At 44.7% G+C, this 20,699-nt stretch overlaps 1 protein-coding gene across 6 annotated transcripts in view; it reads left to right on the top strand.

Moving 5' to 3' along the window:
* Positions 1–20,699, top strand: part of stxbp4 (syntaxin binding protein 4) — a 253,195-nt gene that overhangs the window by 98,000 nt on the left and 134,496 nt on the right. For all 6 annotated transcript variants that reach the window (XM_041217070.1, XM_041217068.1, XM_041217069.1 and 3 more), the window contains 3 exons: positions 3,513–3,609; positions 6,711–6,835; positions 8,746–8,835. In XM_041217070.1, the coding sequence (XP_041073004.1) occupies positions 3,513–3,609; positions 6,711–6,835; positions 8,746–8,835 (312 nt within the window). The remainder of the gene's footprint in view (positions 1–3,512; positions 3,610–6,710; positions 6,836–8,745; positions 8,836–20,699) is intronic.

A 20,699-nucleotide genomic window follows, 5' to 3' on the forward strand; every position in this document is an offset into this window, starting at 1 on the left:
TCCATTAATCTTTGATACCCAAGCGAATGTAAGCCTAGTCTATCTCACCTGTGCTCATAATTTAATCCCTTTAGCTCTGGTATTCTGGTGAATCAGCTTTGCAACCTCTCCAAGGCAAATATATCCTTTCTGAAGTGCAAATGCAGCAATTTACAGATACAGCCAAACCAGAGCTTTATGTAACTTTCAGCCCAGTTTTACTCCTGCGATAGAGAACAATATTTCATTAGTCGTTGGAAGTATTTTTAGTACCTTTCTGATGGGGTTTCGGTACATGAAACCCCAAACTCACTGTTTCCTCCAGAGCTCTAAACTCTTCACCTTTCAGAAATGGAACTTGGAGCAGAGTTAAAGGGCAGAGTCAGGAGAACTGCCAGTTTTTATCTCTCAACAGAGGGGAGTGGAATCGGCTGCCTGTGAGCTACTTGGCATGTGTTTCCCACCCAGACTGCCAGCTGCTCTCTCACCCAAGAGTCTTTCAGTAACTCTTGGTCATCCTTTCCCCACCTAATCCAGGAAATCTGGCTCTGAGCCCATAAGTGTTTGCTGCTGACAGTATGTAAATCCCCCACCCTCTCACCTGCCTGCCTTTATAGGAGGTGAGAGATGGGATCCGAGTGCTTCAGTAAAGGAATGTGTATTGGGGCATTAGAGAGACAATGCAAGACATAGAGAAGAAGGTGAGGGTGAAAGCGTTAGAAGAAGGGGAAGATGCAGAAAGCACAATGAGGGCATAATGTGAGAAAGGGTGTAAGGGAAGGACTGACTGAGCAGAAGGGAAGTGGCTACAGAAAGAGCAGAATCTTTTTGATCCAAGTACCATCTGCTGGTGTATAAATACCAGCTTTGAATATTGGGTCGTATTGGTAAATAACGAAAAAAACTTTTGTTCAATCCTTTCAGGGGGAAAAAAGAACAATGTAGCTTACTCCACTTCTAATGTTACAATAACATCGCTGAGTCATTTGGGTCTTTTAACTGAGCTAATGAGAGAAAATCATCACTTGATTTACGTGGCCATCGCTAATGAAAGTAAAAGCTCCCTTAATTCTTTCGGGCACCGACACACCCCTCATTCACAGTGAGCACTGCTGAGAAGTCTTGGCAGTGGGGGATAAGACAGCAGGATGGGAAATATGTTACCTGATATCAGCTCTGCCCCGGTCAGCTGGAGGTTTGAACGTGGCAGTTTAGTCCTCAGTTTAGTTCTCAAATAACCTAAGTTGGTTACTTGCTATTTACTGCTGAGCCCAGAGAAACCTGCGGCACTCTCTCTACTTAGTGAATTTGCTATTTTCTTTTGTTGCTGGGTAAAGTCTGCTTGATTTTGGCAGGAGAGGTAACGTGAATAGATTGCTGCCTCATGCTGTACTATTGCTGGAGCCTTGTGCCCAGTCCTGGACATTAGAGAAAGTGTAGAAAAGATTTACAAAAATGATGCCAGAAGTGAGGGTCCTCAGTTACGTGGATAGATTGGAAAAGCTGGGGCTCTTCCTTACAGAAGAGAAGGGTGAGAGGAGATTTAAGAGGTGCTCAAATGGGAGGCTGCAGCTTGCTCCTCTTCCCTACGAGCTCATTCACCTGTCTCCCTCACCACAAAAAAAAGGGGAACCCCTTGTCTCTGAGAGAGCACTGCAATAACACCAATGAAATGCTGGATTTTATAGGAATGTGCAGCAATGCAACATTTCCTACTTTACAACAGTGACTACAACTCAGAGATACTTCATTGGCTGTAAAGCACTTTAGCTTGTCCTGAAGTTGTGAAATAAAACTTTGTGCTTTCTTTCCATAGCATCCTTAAGGCGCATTCACCTTTTCTCCTACAGGCTGCAAGGTTCTAGATTTTCCCCAACACATTTTTTATCCACTTTTTAAATTGATGCGACCATCGACTGGACTCATTGTGCACCGCCTATGTAAATGACTTTATGAAAGGCCACACAGACCTTACCAATTACATCTAGTTTGTAGACCAATTTCTTTTAATAAATATCCATTGTCTAATGTCCAGTCAGTGCCTCAGTCACCACCAGTTTATATTCTGTTCTTAGCCTGAAGCAGCATCCCAAGGCAGCACATGGGTAGGTGCAAGGAAAGCTGAGGTTAAGAGTGTGACAGAAAGCTTTGTTAAAGAGATGGGATAAAACACCAGTTCAGTCTCAACTGGAGTATTGCATCCAGTTCTGAGCACCATACATTAGGAAAGACGTGACAGCATTAGAGAGGGTGCAGACAAGATTCATGAGAATGGTTCCATGAAAGAGGAACTTCAGTTATGTAGGTAGATGAAAGAAATTCAGGCTGTTCTCCTTAGAGAAGAGAGTGTTAAGAGGAGATTTGATAGAGGCATTCAAATAGAGGGTTCTGGACAGAGGAGATAGAGAGGATTCCATTGGTGGAAGTATCAAGAATCAGAGGATACAGATAAGTGGCAAAAGAAGCAATGGTGACATGAGGATAAGCTTTGTTATGCAGCGAGTGGTTAGGATCTGGAATGCATTGCCTGAGAGTGTGGTGGAGGCAGATTCAATTGAGACATTCCAAGGGGAATTGGATCATTATCTGAAAAAAAATTACAGGGCTACAGGGAAGAGGCAGGGGCACGGCACTTAGTGAGTTGCTCTTGCTGAGAGCTAGTACAGACACAACAGGCTGAATGGCAGCATCCTATACTGTAGGTATTCTATGATTTTCTTTATTCATTCATGGGATGTGGGGCGTCGCTGGCTAGATCAGCATTAATTGCCCATCTCTAATTGCCCTTGAGAAGGTGGGGGTGAGCTGCCTTCTTGAACTACTGCAGCCCATGTGGTGTAGGTACACCCACAGTGCTGTTAGGGAGGGAGTTCCAGGATTTTGACCCAGCGACAGTGAAGGAACGGTGATATATTTCCAATTCAGGATAGTGAATGACTTGGAGGAGAACTTCCAGGTGGTGGTGTTCCCATGTGTCTGCTGTCCTTATCCTTCTAGATGGTAGCGGTCGTGGGTTTGGAAGGTGCTGTCAAAGGAGCCTTGGTGAATTCCTGCAGTGCATCTTGTAGATGGTACACACACTGCTGCTACTGTGTGTCGGTGGTAGAGGGAGTGAATGTTTGTGGATGGGGTGCCAATCAAGTGGGCTACTTTCTCCTGGATGTTGTCAAATTTCTTGTGTGTTGGAGCTGCACTTGTCCGGGGAAGTGGAAGGTATTCCATCACACTCCTGACTTGTGCCTTGTAGAGAGGAGGAGGAGGAAATTAGGGAGAAAAGCACCAGAGAGCAGGACTATTGGCAATAAAAATATGTGGGGCCCAAAACTCAGTTTAGCTCAAGGTTAAATAAGAACAGCAAGCTTGTGGGCAGACCAGTTAGTGTATGTGAGGGGCCAGTTTGAAGGGTTGGGGGTGGGGGGGAGATGGCAGTGTGGAGATTAGTAAAGTCAATTACATTGAAACTCAAGACTTGTTGAACTTGTACTCATGCATTCCAAGTGCGGAATCTGATCTGTTTCTCTCTTCCTTTCCAGGCACTCAAATATCTTGGTATCAATCCAACTGAGGAGCAGCAGCAAACCCTCCGGCAGCAACTTCAGGTGGACTGCATGGGAACAGTGGCCTATGGAGGTCAGTGTTCTTCATGACTAAATCTCATCCCCATGATTCTCCTCCTCGTACCCTCCAGCTCTTATTTTGAAGGGCATTTCAAACCCCACCCCCACCCCATGCCAGTCATTGGCAATCGGACAATGAGCCTATTCTCCAATCCATATCCCCTTAATTGATTGGGAGAGAAAGAGAGAGCGCAGAACCTGAGGTGAGATGTTGACCACCTTTCCGCTCACTCCCGCACAGTAGAAAGGCAAAACTTGCTCTAAGCCTCTTGCTGACACTGCTGCCGAGATGGGGAATCTTTACAACAACAGCAACTTGTATTTATATAGGGCCTTTAAGGCAGTAAGAAGTTCCAAATTGCTTCACAGGAGTGTTATCAAACAAAAACTTGACTGTCAGCCACATAAGGAGATATTAGGACATGTGATCAAAAGCTTGGTCAAAGAGGTAGGTTTTAAGGAGCATCTTAAAGGAGGAAAGAGAGGCGGAGATATTTAGGGAGGAATTTCCAGAGCTTAGAGTCCAGGCAGCTGAAGGCACGGCCGCCAATGGTGAGGTGATTAAAATTTGGCATGTCAAGGACCCAGGATTGGAGAAGCTTAGTCGTCTAAGAGAGTTGTAGGGCTGGAAGAGGCAAGATGATGGAGGGATTTGAAAACGAGGGCTGAGTATTTTAAAATTGAGGCGTTATTGAAACAGAAGTGATTATACTAGGAATCAGAGTTCAAAAGCAAATGAGAGTTTCTGAATTCGAGCTTCACTTGTTCCTTGTGTAGAAGTGACGCAGCAACGGAAGACAAGTGCGGAGACAATCTTGCAAGCTGAGCACGTTCTGGGTGATCCGGCAACAACAATCCTCCTCTTAGCCACTGCAACGAGCCTCCTATCCTCCTCTCTCTGCCCCTGTCTGGCTGCCAGCCACTGAGCAAAAAAATACACAATCGTGACTGATGCAATTTTTAAAAGTTCACATCCTCCGCACCTTTAATGCAATTGAAAAAATAATAATGGGAGGCCCATTATTTCTAATGAGCTGCTGAAAACACACATCGCAGGGTTGTGAGCGAAGTCTGTGGCCTCACACTGCAACACAATCATCCTCCTGAACGAGATCACCTCAGCGTTGGGGTCTACCGCAGCAGAGTTGAGCTGGGAAGTGAACAGCAGGGGGGAGAGGTGTTTATTATTGTACAACACTGACACATCACAGGGTGAAGCTCCCTGTTTTAATCCATTCAGTCAAGCAAAGGAATTGGGAGTTCAAAGCAACAGAATTAGAATAAGTCTAAGGAGGAAATAGTAGGATAAGCAGTTTTAGTTATAAGGAGAAACAGGAGAAACTGGAATTGCTCTCTTTAGAGCAGAGTAGTGGTCAGAATAATTTCCTCTTCAGAGGCTTTGCATGAGATTTTCTTGAGGGCTACTTATTGCTTTTCAGGGACTTTTTTTCCATTTTCACTAACTCCTTTATGAAGTCACAAATTAACATTACCTTCTGTATTTGTGTTGAACTTTTTTTAAGGTTTCCTTCTTTGGATAGATACAATAGCACAAATACTAAAGACTATATATATATATATAAAAATAAACCTTTTATTCCTATGGACTCAAAATGTTAACTCTGTTTCCCTCTCCACAGATGCTGCTGGATCTGCTGAGCTTTTCCAGCATTTTCTGTTTTTGTTCCTTTTATGCAGTTGAAAACAGATTCAATAGAAACTTTCAGAAGGGTATGGGATAAATATTTGAAGGGAAAAGCATTGCAAGGCTATGGAAAAGAGCAGGGGACTAGAACTAATTGGATAACTCCTTCATAGAGTTGGCATTGACATGAAGGGCTAAATGATCTCCTTCTCTGCTGTAGAATTTTATGAAATGGCTACATCTGGTTTAATTTAATTTTTTTAAAGTTCATGTGAAGTTCATCTTTATCAACATTTATCTTCGTCTATGTTAGTGAGGCTCGGGCAAGAATTGTCGGAGCATACGTCTACAGATTAACCTTAATGGCAGGACATCAGTCTTCCATAAAAGCAATAATCTTCCACACAACCTTCTTCATTGTAAAAAGTGACTCAAATCAATAATGGTTCAAAGCTAGTCTCAGCCAGGGCAATAGAGGGTTGCTACAATCTCTGCTGTGCCCCTTGCTCCAGGAGAAGGTGATCAGGGATCCCAATCAATATCCAATAGGAACGTCAATATCGGGAAGGCTGGGATCAGCAGTGAAATACTCTGCTTCCACACTCATCCACTCGCTTTTAATCGTTGCTTGTGGTCAAGTGCACATATTTAAAGAGTGGCTAAAGCGTTGAATTTTGTGAGGTAATGCCGTCTCTGGAACCTTCAGCCTGAATCCACACCTTCAGAAGAGGGAGAGGGAAAATTATGGAGAAATAATGACCTGAATCTTGCTGGAGGGGCAGCTTGTGATGTGCGCTGTTATTTGGACTTTTTCCTGCACCTTTCAGCTGAAATGTTTTTGTGTGGCAACATGCTAGGAGAGCGAGCTGACAATGGCAAATGGCATGGCAAAGGCGACAGGACATCGGGGTCCTGAGTGAACAGAAGGACCATCCCTTTAACCAATGAGATTTAAGCAACAAAACAAAAAGGAACAATGGAGAAGGAAATAGGGTGAATTAAAGGTACAGAAAGAGAGGGAAAGGAAGATTGGGTTAAAGGAGAGAAAAACAACAAAGAGAAAGAAAGGAATGAAATTGAAAATTTGACATCTTTAAAATCTCTTAACAATTCACTACTGAAGGAATCAAATGTAACCATTTAACCTGTTCCCTTTCTGGGCCAGAAAGGATATTTGGCACTGTTTTAATTTTCAAAAGGTACTCATGCTGTTAATTCTAAGCTCTAATTTACTGCGATGGTTTTAATAGATAATCAATGTAATCAATGTGTAAAACCCAGTGAGCTCCGGAGAATCACATTTTACAGTGTATCTCGTAATCCCAGACCAGGTGGCTCACTCACATGTTGATAACTGTGTGCATCATTAACACACCTTCATTTTTCCAGCAAAATTCAGTCGGATACATGTTCTGTTCACTAACCGCTGCTCACATTGTACCATATCATCCCCCTCTCCCCCACCCCAGACTTTGTACAGGCTGCCAGAGACTTGTTCCGATTACAGCTGGGTGAAGCTGGATCTGAACCAGGAGTAACAATATTTACTTCCAGTGAAGAGGCCAATCTCTGTGAGACAACACATACTGCACAGGTGAGGAACCACTGGCAGCACACATCTCCTGCTCACATTTGCCTGATTTCAATGTACTTTCCAAACTAGAGAAAACTATGAGAATAGCAACCAGCCTGTAACTCGCTTCTGGCTATCTGTTATTCTATAAATAAACTCCCCGAACCCCTTGATTAGATTCCAGTCTGTAACTCACTCCCGGGAATCTGTTATTCTATATATAAACCCCTCAATTAGATTCCAACCGGTAAGTCATTTCTGAGTATGTATTGAAGCTCCTACAGCATTGTTCTGTGACCAATCACACATCAAGTCCTTTCACTGATCAGCTACCCAGCCACTTCCTCGAACTCTGCTCAATGAGAATTTTATCCCAAACGTGGGAACAGCCACCCCAAATTCACCAGTGGGACCTTTCCATTTCTCACACCAGTCACATTCTGCACTGTAAAGATTCTGTGATTCTGTGATCACCTATTCAGCCCATCCACTCCCCTGCCCTATCCCTGTAACCTTGCACATTCTCTCTTTTCAGGTAGCAATCCAATTCCCTTCTGAATAACTCGATTGAACCTGCCTCCACCACCCTTTCAGGAAGTTTGGTCCAGACTCCAACCACCTCTGGGTGAAAAAATTTTTCCTTACATCACAGTTACTCCTTTTGCCAATTAATTTGAATCTGTGCCCCCTAGTTCTTGATGCTCCCTTGAGTGTGAACAGTTTCTCACTATTTACCCTGCCCATACCCCTCAGGATCTTGAATACCTTGATCAAGTCCCCTTTCAGCCTTCTTTTCTCCAAGGAAAACAGTCCCACCATCTCCAATCTATCCTCATAGATACAGTTCTTCATCCCAGGAATTATTCTTGTAAATCTCTTCTGTACTCTCTCCAATGTCTTCACATCCTTCCTCAAGTATGGCACCCAGGACTGGATGCAGTATTCCAGATGAGGCCCAAACTAGTGTCTTATACAAGTTCAACATGACTTCCTTACTCTTGCACTCAATGCCCCTATTAATAAAGCCTAAGATACTATATGGTTTATCAACAGCTCTTTCAACATGCCCTGCCAACTTCACCGAACCATGTATATATACACCAAGGTCCTTCTGTTCCTGCACCTCCTTTAGTGTCTCTCCCTTTTTTTTGTACTGTCTCACCATATTCTTCCTGCCAAAATGGATCACCTCACACCTCTCTTTGTTGAACTTCATCTGCCACTTGTCTGCCCAATCCACCAACATGTTTATGTCCTTTTGAAGTTCAAGACTATTCTCATCACAGTTGACAATGTTTCAAATTTTTGTATAATCTGCAAATTTTGAAATCATGCCCTGCACACCACAATCTAGGTCATTAATATATATCTGGAAGAGCAAGGGTCCCAACACTGACTCTTGGGGAACTCTGCTACAAACCTTCCTCCAATCTGAGAAACAACCATTTATCACTATTCTCCGTTTCTTGTCACTCAGCCAATTTCTTATCCAAGTGCCTACTTTCCCTTTTATTCCATGAGTTGGAATTTTGCTCACAAGTCTGTTGTGTGGCACTGTATCAAATGCCTTTTGAAAATCCATATATATCATATCACTTATCAACCTTCTCTGTTACCTCCTCAAAAAACTCCATCCAGCAAGTTAGTTGTTAATTGTGCACTCAAACGATAATGCAACATCAGCTGTTTGTCCCACGAGGAATTCGTTTGAGATGCCGCAATGCCATCCCAAAAACGTACTTACAACACACAGATTGAAGGGAGTCCCAAGGCCCAGAACTGAATGACCAGTGCCCAGTTATCCAGTTTTCTTGTCCTGGCTGCTTTCATTGAGTTGTTTTATCTATATTTATTCTAAATATAGAATAGTGTTGCACATTGTGTGTGAAAACTTGCTGCTATTGAGACTGAATACCTTCTGAATTTTGCAGATTACATCGTCCAGTTCGGTAAATAAGGAAGATCTGGAAAGGATTACTCGAGAGAGGAACGGGGCATTAAAAGAGTTAAAGAGAGTAAAGGTGAGGGAAGGTGACTGCAGCTTGGAATAATGATCACGTTCTCCTACGAGAGAGGGCAAAACTCCCATAGTTCATGTGTAAAAGTCACATATCGTGAATTATGATTTATTTTAAAAACCTTGTATTTATTTAAGAATGTGGCCCCTTGATGAGGATTCATAGGATGATATAGCACAAAAGGAGGCCATTCAGCCCATCATGCCTATTGTCTTTGGTAGAGCTCTCCCTTTAGCCCCACTCACCTGCTCTCTCTTCATAGCCCTGTGATTTCTTTCCCTTCCAGTATTTATCCTGCTTCCTTTTGCACGTTACTATTGAATCAGCTTCTACCACCCTTTCAGGCCGTGCCTTTCAGATCATAACAACTTGCTGTATAAAAAATGTTTCCTCTTGTCACGACTGATTGTTTTGCCAATTACTTTAATTTTGTGTCCTCCAGTTACTGACCCTTCTGCCACAAGAAGCAGTTTCTCCTGATTTACCCTGTCAAAATGATTTTGAACGTCTCTATCAAATCTTAACCATCTCGACTCTAAGCAGAACAACCCCAGCCTCTCCAGTCTTTCCACATAACTGAAATGCCTCATCCCTGATGGCATTCCAGTAAATTCCCACTGTACCATCTCCAACGCCTCGATATCCTTCCCAAAATGTAACCAGATTTGAACACAATAGTCCAGCTGATGCCTAACCAATGTCCCAGAAATTTTAGTATAAATTATATCCCCAAGTCCAGGTCATTAATATATATCAAAAAGAGCAGTGATTCTAATACTGATCCCTGGGAAACACTGCTGTATACTCCCCTCCAGTCTGAAAAACGACCGTTCACCACTACCCTCTGCTTTCTGTCCCTGTAATGACACAGCCGATGGTAAATGCTGGGTTGTTCAAAGCCCAAAGGGAAACTTGAAACAACTGCCACAACTAATATTTGTAATGTTCATGTTTCGAGATGCAGGCTTTGAATTCAGTAGTAACAAGACCACCGAGTCTTACTGGTTTTTACAAATCTAGATTATACCTTTATTAATAAGAAAAATAATTTTTAAGCACATACACCTGTCTACAAATTATTACTATAATTACTTCTAAATCCCCTACTTTATCTGACTCCCAGTTACACTTTCATTAAGGCAACAGTCAGACACACAAGGTTTTAAAAGACCCAGGCAAAGGAACATGATACCCTGAACCAGTCGAATTCAAAGTGAGTTTTCTTAACTTCAGTTCTTTGAAAACAGCAGCTTGAGCCATAGATGCTGAAGGCATTTCACACATGTTAGATCTTAAAAATGCCTCCCCTTACACACAACCTTTGCTCCTTTATACATATTTTCCACTTTGAATGCAAATACCCATTGTTTCACTATGTCTTTCCACTTTACGCTGCTGATCATAAAGAATTAGCATAGTACCCATTTTACCAGGAACCTTTGGGAAAAATAAACACACTGGCCTGAACTTTTGCCACGTTGGGCAGTCTTGGCGGGAGTGGGCGGGGACAGCCACGGAGCTGACTGCCACCCGCGATCGGCTCTGCGCCGCCATTTTATGTCGGCGGGCCAATTAAGGCCCGCCCAGGGTAATACGCGAGCGATAGCGTTCAGCACTTTCTGTGCGGGTGGGGGAGGAGGGAGAGTCGGGGCCTGCGCTCTTTCATGCATGCACGCAAAAAAGCACTTCATTCGCCCTGAGGCACGGAGCTGCCTCAGGGAGATTGAAGCAGTTTGTAAGAACATTTTTAGAGAGATTAAAAATTTAATGAGTCATGCCCCCTCATGTGACTATATCACATGAGATGGGACAAATTTTTATTTTTCATGTAAGTATTTTTTTAAGTAATATAAACTTTAGGAAACCTCATCCCACTTGTGGATGAGGTTTCCTAAAAACCGTGAAGGCCGCTTGGCCTTTTCACCTGCCCGCCAACCTTATGGTTGGACGGGCAGCATAAATAATGACATTAATTAATTCATTAATGGCCTTCATAGGCCTATCAGTTATCGGCGCTGCGCAGCCGACTCCGGCGCACGATCACCAAACGAAACATCACAAGACAGCTTAATGACATCGGGATGCACACCCAATGTCATTTTACACGCCGGTGTGTTAGACCCGCCCCCGCACACCAACTGAAAAATCCTGGCCACTGTTTCTAAACGTCACCTGGTTAGGTGACACATTTCACTCCCTCTTTTAAAAAGTAATCTAGTGTGGCGTATTTAAAAATGCAACTATCCTTTTACACGTTACATTCTAAACAGTACGCTCCCCCATACCTCTCTCTCTCTCTCACACACACACACACACACACACACACACCACTATTTTACAATAAATTCCAATAACATTATGAGAATTATTATGGGCAAAATTTTTATCTCGGCAGGTGGGTGTGTGCCCGACCTGCTCGAGCATGAAATGATACACATTGACAATTAAATTACCTATTAAGTTAAATTTTTCACTGCCCGTCCAATCTTACAGTTGATGGGCAGGCGAAAAGGCCAAGCGGCCTTTGCACTTTTTAGGAAACCTCATCCATGGGCAGGATGAGGTTTCCTAAAGCAAATAAAAATAAAATAAAAATTTTAAAACTTAATTAATAACATGTCCCTGCACATGTGACAGAGTCACACGAGGGGGACATGTTTTATTACACTATTTATTTATTTATTTTTTTGAAAATGCTTCATCTCCGCGAGGCAGCTCTGTGCCTCAGGGAGATTATCAAGCGCGCACTCACGCAAATGCGCAAAGTTTGCTCTGACCCCGCTCGCCCACCTGACCCCACCCACCTCAGCGCTGCCCCTCGCATTTCACACTGGGCCGGCCTTAATTCCCAACAGCCTCTGCGGAACCTGCCCCACAAGGGCAAGATTCTGCCCTTCCTGACAGTCCCTTAGCCAATTTTGTGTTCAAGCTTCCTTTTCACTTGAGGTTTTGATTTTGCTACCACACCTGGTGTGTGGGCAAACACCTTTTGAAAATGCATAAACACATCATACACCACGCCCTCATTAACCCCCTCAGTTATTAGAGGGAATATTAATTCCTCTTTTCCCTCCCAGATGGTAAGGGCTTCTCATTAATTGCGGGTCGCAATGAAAAACTGCCCTTTTAAACAGAGGCCCAGATGGTATGTATTCACTTATAAATGCAGTCCTGGGCTATGAGACCGGCTGGTTTCAAACGCATCCAGGGCAACGAGACCCATGTTTTTAAAAGGAGTTCAGCTGGTTGGAATCCCCAGTCTGAGGCAGTGAAGCCCTCTCCTGTGACAGGAGTACTGGGAGTACTGGGGAGAGTACTGGGGAGAGGGATTACCTGTGAATTACCTCTGTGGGATTACCTCTCCTGTGACAGGAGTACTGGGGAGAGGGATTACCCACTTAACGATTTATTTACAATTCAGATATGTGGAGCTTCTGTCCTAGACAACAACAACAACTTTCATTTATATATCACCTTTACCTTATTAAAAACGTCCCAAGGCATTTCACAGGAACGTAATCAGGCAATAATTTGCACGCTGTAACTAGTGGGGTGCTACAGGGTTCGGTCCTTGGGCCCCAACTATTTACAATCTATGTTAATGACTTGGATTCAGATGACACCAAAATAGGTGGGAAAGTAAGTTGCAATGAAGAAATAAGAAATTTATAAATGGATATGGACAGGTTAGGTGAAAATTTGGCAGATGGAATTTAATGTGGATAAGTGTGAGGTTATCCATTTTGGTTGGAAGAATAAAAAGGCGACTTATTATTTAAATGGGGAGAAACTTCAGAATGCTTCAGTGTTGAGGGATCTGGGTGTCCTCGTGCATGAATTGCTGAAAGCTAGTATGCAGGTACAGCAGGTAATAAGGAAGGCAAATGGAATTTTGGCATTTATTGCTAAAGGAATAGAGTATATAAATAGGGAAGTATTGTTGCAACTGTACAAGGCATTGGTGAGACCGCACCTGGAGTACTGGGCACAGTTTTGGTCCCCTTACTTGCGGAAGGATATAGTTGCATTGGAGGCGGTTCAGAGGAGGTTCACTAGATTGATTCCAGAGATGTGGAGCTTGTCTTATGAGGAGAGATTGAGCAGTTTAGGCCTATACTCGCTAGAGTTTAGAAGGATGAGAGGAGATCTAATTGAGGTATATAAGATGCTAAAGGGGAGAGGCAAAGTAGACGTGGAGCAGATGTTCCCTCTTGTGGGGCATTCTAGAACGAGAGGCCATGATTTTAGGCTAAGGGGTGGTAGATTTAAATCAGAGATGAGGAGGGATTACTTTTCTCAAAGGGTCGTGAATCTGAGGAATTTGTTACCTCAGAGTGCAGTGGATGCCGGGACGCTGAATAAATTTGAGGAGGAGATAGACAGATTTTTAATTAGTAACGGGTTGAAAGGTTATGGGGAGAGGGCGAGAAATTGGAGTTGAGGCCGAAATGAGATCAGCCATGATCGTAATGAATGGTGGGGCAGGCTCGAGGGGCTGAATTGCCTACTCCTGCTCTTAGTTCTTATGTTCTAAGCCACAAAAGGAGACATATTAGGATAGGTGATAAAAAGCTTGGTCAAGGAGATAGGTTTTAAGGAGCATTTTAAATGAGGCCAGAGGGGTGAAGAGGTTTGAGGAGGGAATTCCAGGACTTGGGGGCCAGCTAATGAAGGCACGGCCACCAGCGGTGATGTGAAGGAAATTGGGGATGTGAAGAGGCCGGAACTGGAGAAGCTCAAGGCTTGTGGAGGGTCATAGGGCTGGAGGAGGCTGCAGAGATAAAAGAAAATTGAGGCCATGAAGGGATTTGAACACATGGATGAGAATTTTGAATCTGAGGCGTTGGTGGATCAGGACTCGAAGTGCCATTTTGTGAGGATGTTTGAAAGACTGAAGTGAGTGTGGAGCTGTCAGAGTGACTGCACCAACTGCTGGGCTATTTCCTTCCAATCCGGCTTCCAGCCATATGCTGCTGAGCCAGGATCTGAAGTCGACTTGATTGCAGAACGAAACAGTTTCCCCCTCTATTGAAGCAGAACTGAATACTGAGAATTAGAATCTGCTGGGACCCTCACTGATACATAGTGTGGGCCCAGAGTCAGTCAGGAAATTCCAGCTCTCCCAAGCCATTTAGACAGGAACATGGGTTGCACTCCAGTTGTCAGGATTTAGGCTGCAGCGATGTTGAGAGAACGGATTGGAGATCAGCAAACCCGATCCCTCCCTCACAGGATCAGCATTCATTCTAGTCTCAACCTGATCTATTTTGGATCACACCGAGGGAACAAGATGTAAGGAAAAGCCTTCCTTTCCTCTTCCTCCAATTAAACCCAGTGAAACGCCCCTGGGTCCACTGTGAAAATGAACGTTGTGTTAATGTTTTTGAGGTATTTGTTCCCAGGATAAGCAGGTGACATGGACAAGGTCACATTTATTTCCCAGCCTTTGTTAACTGAGCTCATTAACAGCCATTCACCATGATGATGCGTTTTGGTTGGAAGAATGAGGAGAGGCAATGGAAACTAAAAGTTATAATTTTAAAAGGGGTGCAGGAACTGAGAGTCCTGGGGGGTGCACGTAACAAAGGTTTGAAGGCAGCAGGACATGTTGAGTAGAGCGGTGGAAGCAGGTTAAGTGGTAACTTCCAAAATAAGTTGGAAATACACTTGAAAGGAGAAGATTTTCAGGGTTATGAGAAGAGCAGGGGAGTGGACTAATTGGATAGTTTTTTCAAAGAGCCACACGATGGGCTGAATGACCTCCTTCTGTGTCCTGTGATTCCATGGTTGTGAGACTGGAGTCACCCGTAGGCCAGATTGGTGATTCCATTGGCTTTTTTTTACTGAAAATTAGCAGCTTTCAGTTATTTTTCCCGGTGCGGGCCCATAAGTTAGCAGATTTATTGAACAGTTTTGCAATTTGCCAGGGTAAGACAACATCTTGGTGCTTGCTAGTCCAGTGCGGTAAGCCGCAGAACCACTAGGATATGAAGGGTTTTAAATGTGAAGACGGGAATTTTAAACCTGAGTCGTTTGGAGGGGTTGAAACCCAATGTAGATCAGTAAGAACAAAGGTGACTGGGTGAGGAGCACTTGATACAGAGCAGTAAAGTTTTGGATGGGCTGAATTTACAGATGGTGGAGATAGGAGACTGGCCAGGCAAATGTTGAAATAGTGGGAGTTTGGATGTGACAAAGGCGTGGATGAAGGTTTCAGATGGACTGAGGCAGTGGGAGAGACAGTCGATTATCAGTTGTACTGTTTGGATCTAGGCCATGCCATGCTGTGCAGTGAGAAGAAGCTGATTGGAGACATTCAAACAAGGAGAGCCATAGGGGGGACAGTTTCAGGAGGTGACAATACACTCAAGGACTTTGGAGAGGAAAGGGAGGTTGGAAATGGCAGTGTTCAAGGAATGTTGGTTGTTTTGGGCAAGGGGATAACGACGGCAGCGGTGAAAGGGAGGGGGACAGTACCTGAGGAGTGGGCATCGCTTTCACAGGAAGGCAGCATGGGGACCAGGAATGGAATTTAGTTGTTGACCTGTTTAATGAGGACGAGGGAACAGGTGGCGAGCCTAATAAACAGGATGAGCAGAGAGGGGGCAGCAGGGGAAATGGGAGAAACTGGAGAAAGACACGGGGCAGGACTTGCCCCTCGTTGGGCGGGCACGGGAGCAGCTGCGATCAGGCTCCGACCACGATTTCATGCTGGCTGGTCAATTAACAGCGTGAAACAGGCACTGAGAGCCTCGGCGCTGCCGTGATGGGGCGGGGGGGGAGGAACGCGAGCGCTGAAGTCTGCATGTGCGAAGTGCGCTCACTGAGAGCTCCCTGAAGGCACAGAGCTGCCTGAGGGAGCTGAAGATTTCTAAAATGAGAAAAGAAGAATCTACAATTAATGTAAACACGTCCCCACACATGACTCGGTCACATGAAAAGGGACATGTTAAACCTGAGTTTAAAAAAGTTTTATGTTTGTTTTATTCATTGTTGGAAACCTCGTCCCACCCCTGGATGGGGCTTCGCTAAAAATGCAAAGGCCGCCTGGTCTATTCTCCCGCCCGCCAACTGGAAAGTTGGATGGGAAGCAAAACGTTCTGCTTCATTAGCTGCTCAAGGGCCTTACTAGGCCTCTTAATTGTCGGTGGGCGTGCTGCTGACTTTTGCGCATTCTCGCCGACCGAAATATCGCACAAGTGCACAAGGGACGTTCGCCCAACGTCATTGCAAACTATTTCACACTCAGGCATGTCGGGAGGTACCTGCGCGCCAAGCTAAAAGTCTTGGCCATGGGTTCAGGGCTAGCGTGGGGAAGCCGGCCAGGGGAGGAATGGTCCATTGGGAAAAGGGGTGTTGGGGTTGTGGGGCGTAGAGAAGCAGCTGAGTAAAACAAAGCCCTTGAGCCCTTTGCACTTGTTGTTGGAGGTGAGGGTTGGGGTGGGCAGGAGAGAAGGTTTAACAAGGATGGTGCGGTTAGGGTGTAAAAAGGCAGTGAAGGCTATCAGCTTGGGCCTTTTGGACGAGGTTGAGGAAGATGCAGAGGGTGATAACTTCCATTAATAGTTTGTTAGTGTGGTGTCTTAACTTCCATTATCAGCTCATCAGCAAGCTTTCTGACTGGTGATTTATGCTCTGTGGTTTGTTGTTGCTCTGGACAATTAGTGTAACCCTTCTCACCTCACACCCTTGGCTTAGCAGGGCTTCAACTGTTAATAAACCACCAGCTTCTGTCTTCCAATTGACGTACAAAGTCTGATATTGATGTTATAATCTATTTAAATGTGGGATCAGGCAGCAGCTAGAATAGAAGATGGGTAACCAGAGCTTTTCAAAACTCCATTCCCATGTTCTAACTCACACCTAGGATGGAATTTAATCCAGGTAACAGGAGTCTCCCTGTGAGAGCCCCTCATTGCCTCCTTTGGGGAAGGCCCTCATATTAAGAGCCGACTTCCCTAACTGGGAAGTGGCAGCCAGGGCTAGAAATCCCACCCTCCCCCCACCTCAAGAGTTGCCAGCCAGTCAGAGGCCAGCAGCTCTCCATTGCAAGCGGTCACGGCTGCCAGTAATGTACCTACCGGAGGCCCAGGATCAGCGAGGGACCCAGCTTACAGGTGAGTGCGGGCAGGATGGGTGGCACGGGGAAGGGCTTACTGGCTAGAGGGGGCGGAGGGGTGTCGGAAGAAAGGTCGGGGGGTGGTGTCTTTCAGCAGGCCCACCCCATTCCAGATGCTGGATCCCTCGATCAGGCACTGAGTGTCCGACAACGAGGGACTCCCCTGGGAGTTCACAAGCAAATGTGACAGTGTCAGGCTCCCTGAGTAGCTGCTTGTTGAATACCAGCAGCAGTGGGATGAAACCCTCAGATGGGCATTAAACGCTCACTTAAGGCCCCCAATTGATAGCAGAGTGGGAAGTCAATACACGGGCCTTCCTGCCCAGACTTAATTGGGCAAAGGCGGGAGGTGGCAGGGTTCCCACCACACACTCCCTAGCCCGATTAGATGCACCCCACCGCCCCCCCAACTCCAAACTCACCTCGGGTAGGGCATTAAATCCCACCCCAAGTCCCAATCACCCATCACCCGATCTACATTGACTCCCAGTCCAGCAACATCTTGATTTTAAAATTCTCATCCTTGTTTGGATATCCTTCCTTGCCCTCACCCTCCCCTAGCTCTGTCATCTCCTCCAGCCCTGCAATCTTTCCAGATCTCTGTGGTCCTCCAATGCTGGCCTCTTGACAACCCCTGATTTTAATTAAAAAGCAAAATACTGCGGATGCTGGAAATCTGAAATAAAGACAGAAAATGCTGGAAGTACTCAGCAGGTCACGCAGCAACCTGAAACTTGAACTCTGTTTCTCTCTCCACAGATGTTGCCAGACCTGTTGAGTATTTCCAGCACTTTCTCTTTTTGTTCCTGACTTTGATTCATCATTGGCAGCTGTGCTTTCAACTGCTGTAGCCACTCCTCACCAACCCTGCCTTACCTCTCCCCTCTGGCCTGCAGTCTCTCCATCCCCCTACTCCCACTCTAACCCCACTCAGTCTGAAAGCTGCATTTAATACTGATTCCCAGATGCACAGTGTGATGGAGAGCAACAATATATTTAGAATAGTAACAGAAAAATCAGGCTACCTACGTATGTAGGGTCTGTGATGACACTGGCTTTGATATTCAAGCAGGGAACTGAGTGTGTGTACTAGTCCATGTGTTGATGTTACAGTGCATATGTTCCACCTCTCCTTCTGTCGGTGTGTTTTAACCCCGACTGTGCTTATAAGAAATTAGGAAATAGGAGCAGAAGCTCCACTTTTCCACACCATCCCTTAATTCCCTTTTTTGTCCAAAAATGTATTGATTTCAGCCTTGACAAGTGAAGAGGGCACTCTGTAGAGCAAATATCTCTGCCAAGCTGTCTTAGCTTAACGTCATTGCAATTACACAGCTCCTCCTTGAGGCTTTCACCGTCTGGTTGATGCTGTGTAACTACAAAGCTGAAAAGAGAAATATTTTTGCTAAGAACTTACATCTCACTGAGGCGGATCCAGGCCAATTCGCATCCAACAATCTGCTCTGAAAACTCTGCTCACATTTTGACAGCTATGACACATTCCACCACAGCAGCTGGGACAATCCACACATTTGAAAACAATCGATGGCATTCCAAAAAATAATCAATTCGTCCTATCTCCCAATGTTAACCGATTCTTTAAAAAAGTTTCAGGATCCAAATCCGCATCTTTTCCAAGTACTAATCAGTATTTCCTTGGGCCATACCCTATCTGTGTACCATGTTTCGTTGAAATTCATCCATTAGTTTTTGAGATATATTGTTTAAAGACTAACAGGGACGAAAACATTATGTCCACCCACCTTCAATGGCAGAGGTTAAATATACTCAACAACTGAGCTCTCCACAGCTCTCTGGGGTAGAAAATTCCAAAGATTCATAACATCCTCAACTATCTGCAGTCTATGTTGGTGATTTGGATGAGGGGACTGAGTGTATGGTGGCTAAATTTGCCGAAGACATCAGGATGGGTGGGAGGGTGGGTTGTTGAGGGGGCCTGGAATGGTCTACAGGGGGATGTGGACAGGTTGGGCAAGTGGGCAAAAGTTTAGCAGATGGAGTGTAGTGTGGGAAGATGAGAACTTGTCACTTTGGCAGGAAGAATGGAAAAGCAGTTTACCATTTAAATGGAAAGAGATCGGTGGTAAGTAGGAACCCGGATGTCCTGGTATATGAACCACAAAAAGTTAGTTTGCAGGTAAAGCAAGTGATCAGGAAGGCAAATGGTCATTGAATTTATTCAAGATAGAGTTAGACATATTTTCAATAGACAAGAGAGTCAAGGCTTATGGGTCAGACCAGAAAGTGGATCTGAGACCACAACCAGATCAGCCATGATCTTATTGAATGGCAGAGCAGGCTCGAAGAGCTAACTGGCCTATTCCTGCTCCTAAATCCTATTTTCTATCTCTGGAAACTGCAAGAAACATTGATATTTTAAAATCTTAGCGTGTTGGCTGCAGCATGCTTTGCACTTAGGCCACCTATAACGCTCTCTTTCTGAATGGTTGATGTACAGTTTCACTGCAGCCCCAACACCAGCAAGGAAATGTATTGCAACAACATCATTTATTTTCTGTGGGCCCTTAGTTACACAGAGTGATTTTTAACTGAGTGCCCAGCAATGATATTTCAGCATCTAATAGCATCTAATAAGCTAGACAGTGAAAGTTGAGAGCTTGGTTGACGGAAGAACCTCTGCCCAATCTTGTCTTGCCCTTACATTTCTCTCTCTCCCTGAATCTGTCTTTCTCTCTCTCTCTCTTGTGCTCTGTCTGTCTCATTCTCACTTTCTCTCTGTCTGTCTCTATCTCTCTTACATGCTCTCTCTCTCAATCGCTGTTTGTCACCCTTACTCCCTCTTGCTTGCTCCCGTACTCTTTCGTGTTCTGTGTCTCACTCTTACTGTCTCTCTCTTGTTCTCACACTCTCGTTCACTCATTTCCTTTTACTCTCTCTATCACACTCTCTCAATGTAGCTCTCTTGTCCTGTCTGTCATCTCCCATTCTTACTCTTACTTTTTCTTCACTCAATCTCGCTGTTTCTCTCACTCTCTCTTTCTCCCACTCTACTCTTTGTCTCACTCACACACACTCCCAAGGGAAGTCTGCACTATTGGAGGTGCCATTAAAGTTTCAGTTAGGGAGTTGCCATTTCCTTTAGCACAGAAGGGGTTTGAACAGTAGGTACAGAGAAACTGTTTCCTTCGCTGGGGCAAGCCCAACACAAGGGAATGTAATCTTAATATTAGAGCCGGGTCATTCTGGAATGATGTCAGGGAGCATTTCTTCGCAAAAAGGTTAATGGAAACCTGCAACTCTCTTCCTCAAAAAGCTGTAGACGCTCGGAGACAACTGAAATTGACAAGACCAAAATCAGCTTTATTAGGTAAGGAAACAGAAGGATATGAAGCAAAAGCAGATAAATGGAGTTAAGATACAGATCAGCCATGATCGAATAGAATGGCAGAACATGCTTGAAGGGCTGAATGGCCCAAAATGTTCCTGTAGTGGATGCAAGTTCTCTGCGTAATTAATTTCCTGCTCTAAGCCTTTATAACCTTTGTCCTTGTTCATTTTCAGCTTTTCCAACACTGAACGTTGGAATAGAAATGCCCAATGCTGCACAGCACCTCATACGATTGATTCCCCTGGGGGGGGTTTGATGGGGGGTGGGGGGGTGGGGGGGCGTTGGGGGAGGGGACCTGGGGGACAGCTGTGGCAATGCCTCTAGGGAAAGGGGGAAGAGAGTCAGACAGGGCAGCCCAGTTGGGATGGTATCTAAAAT

This window comes from Carcharodon carcharias, chromosome 22 (assembly GCF_017639515.1).
Source record: "Carcharodon carcharias isolate sCarCar2 chromosome 22, sCarCar2.pri, whole genome shotgun sequence".
Classification (NCBI taxonomy): domain Eukaryota; kingdom Metazoa; phylum Chordata; class Chondrichthyes; order Lamniformes; family Lamnidae; genus Carcharodon; species Carcharodon carcharias.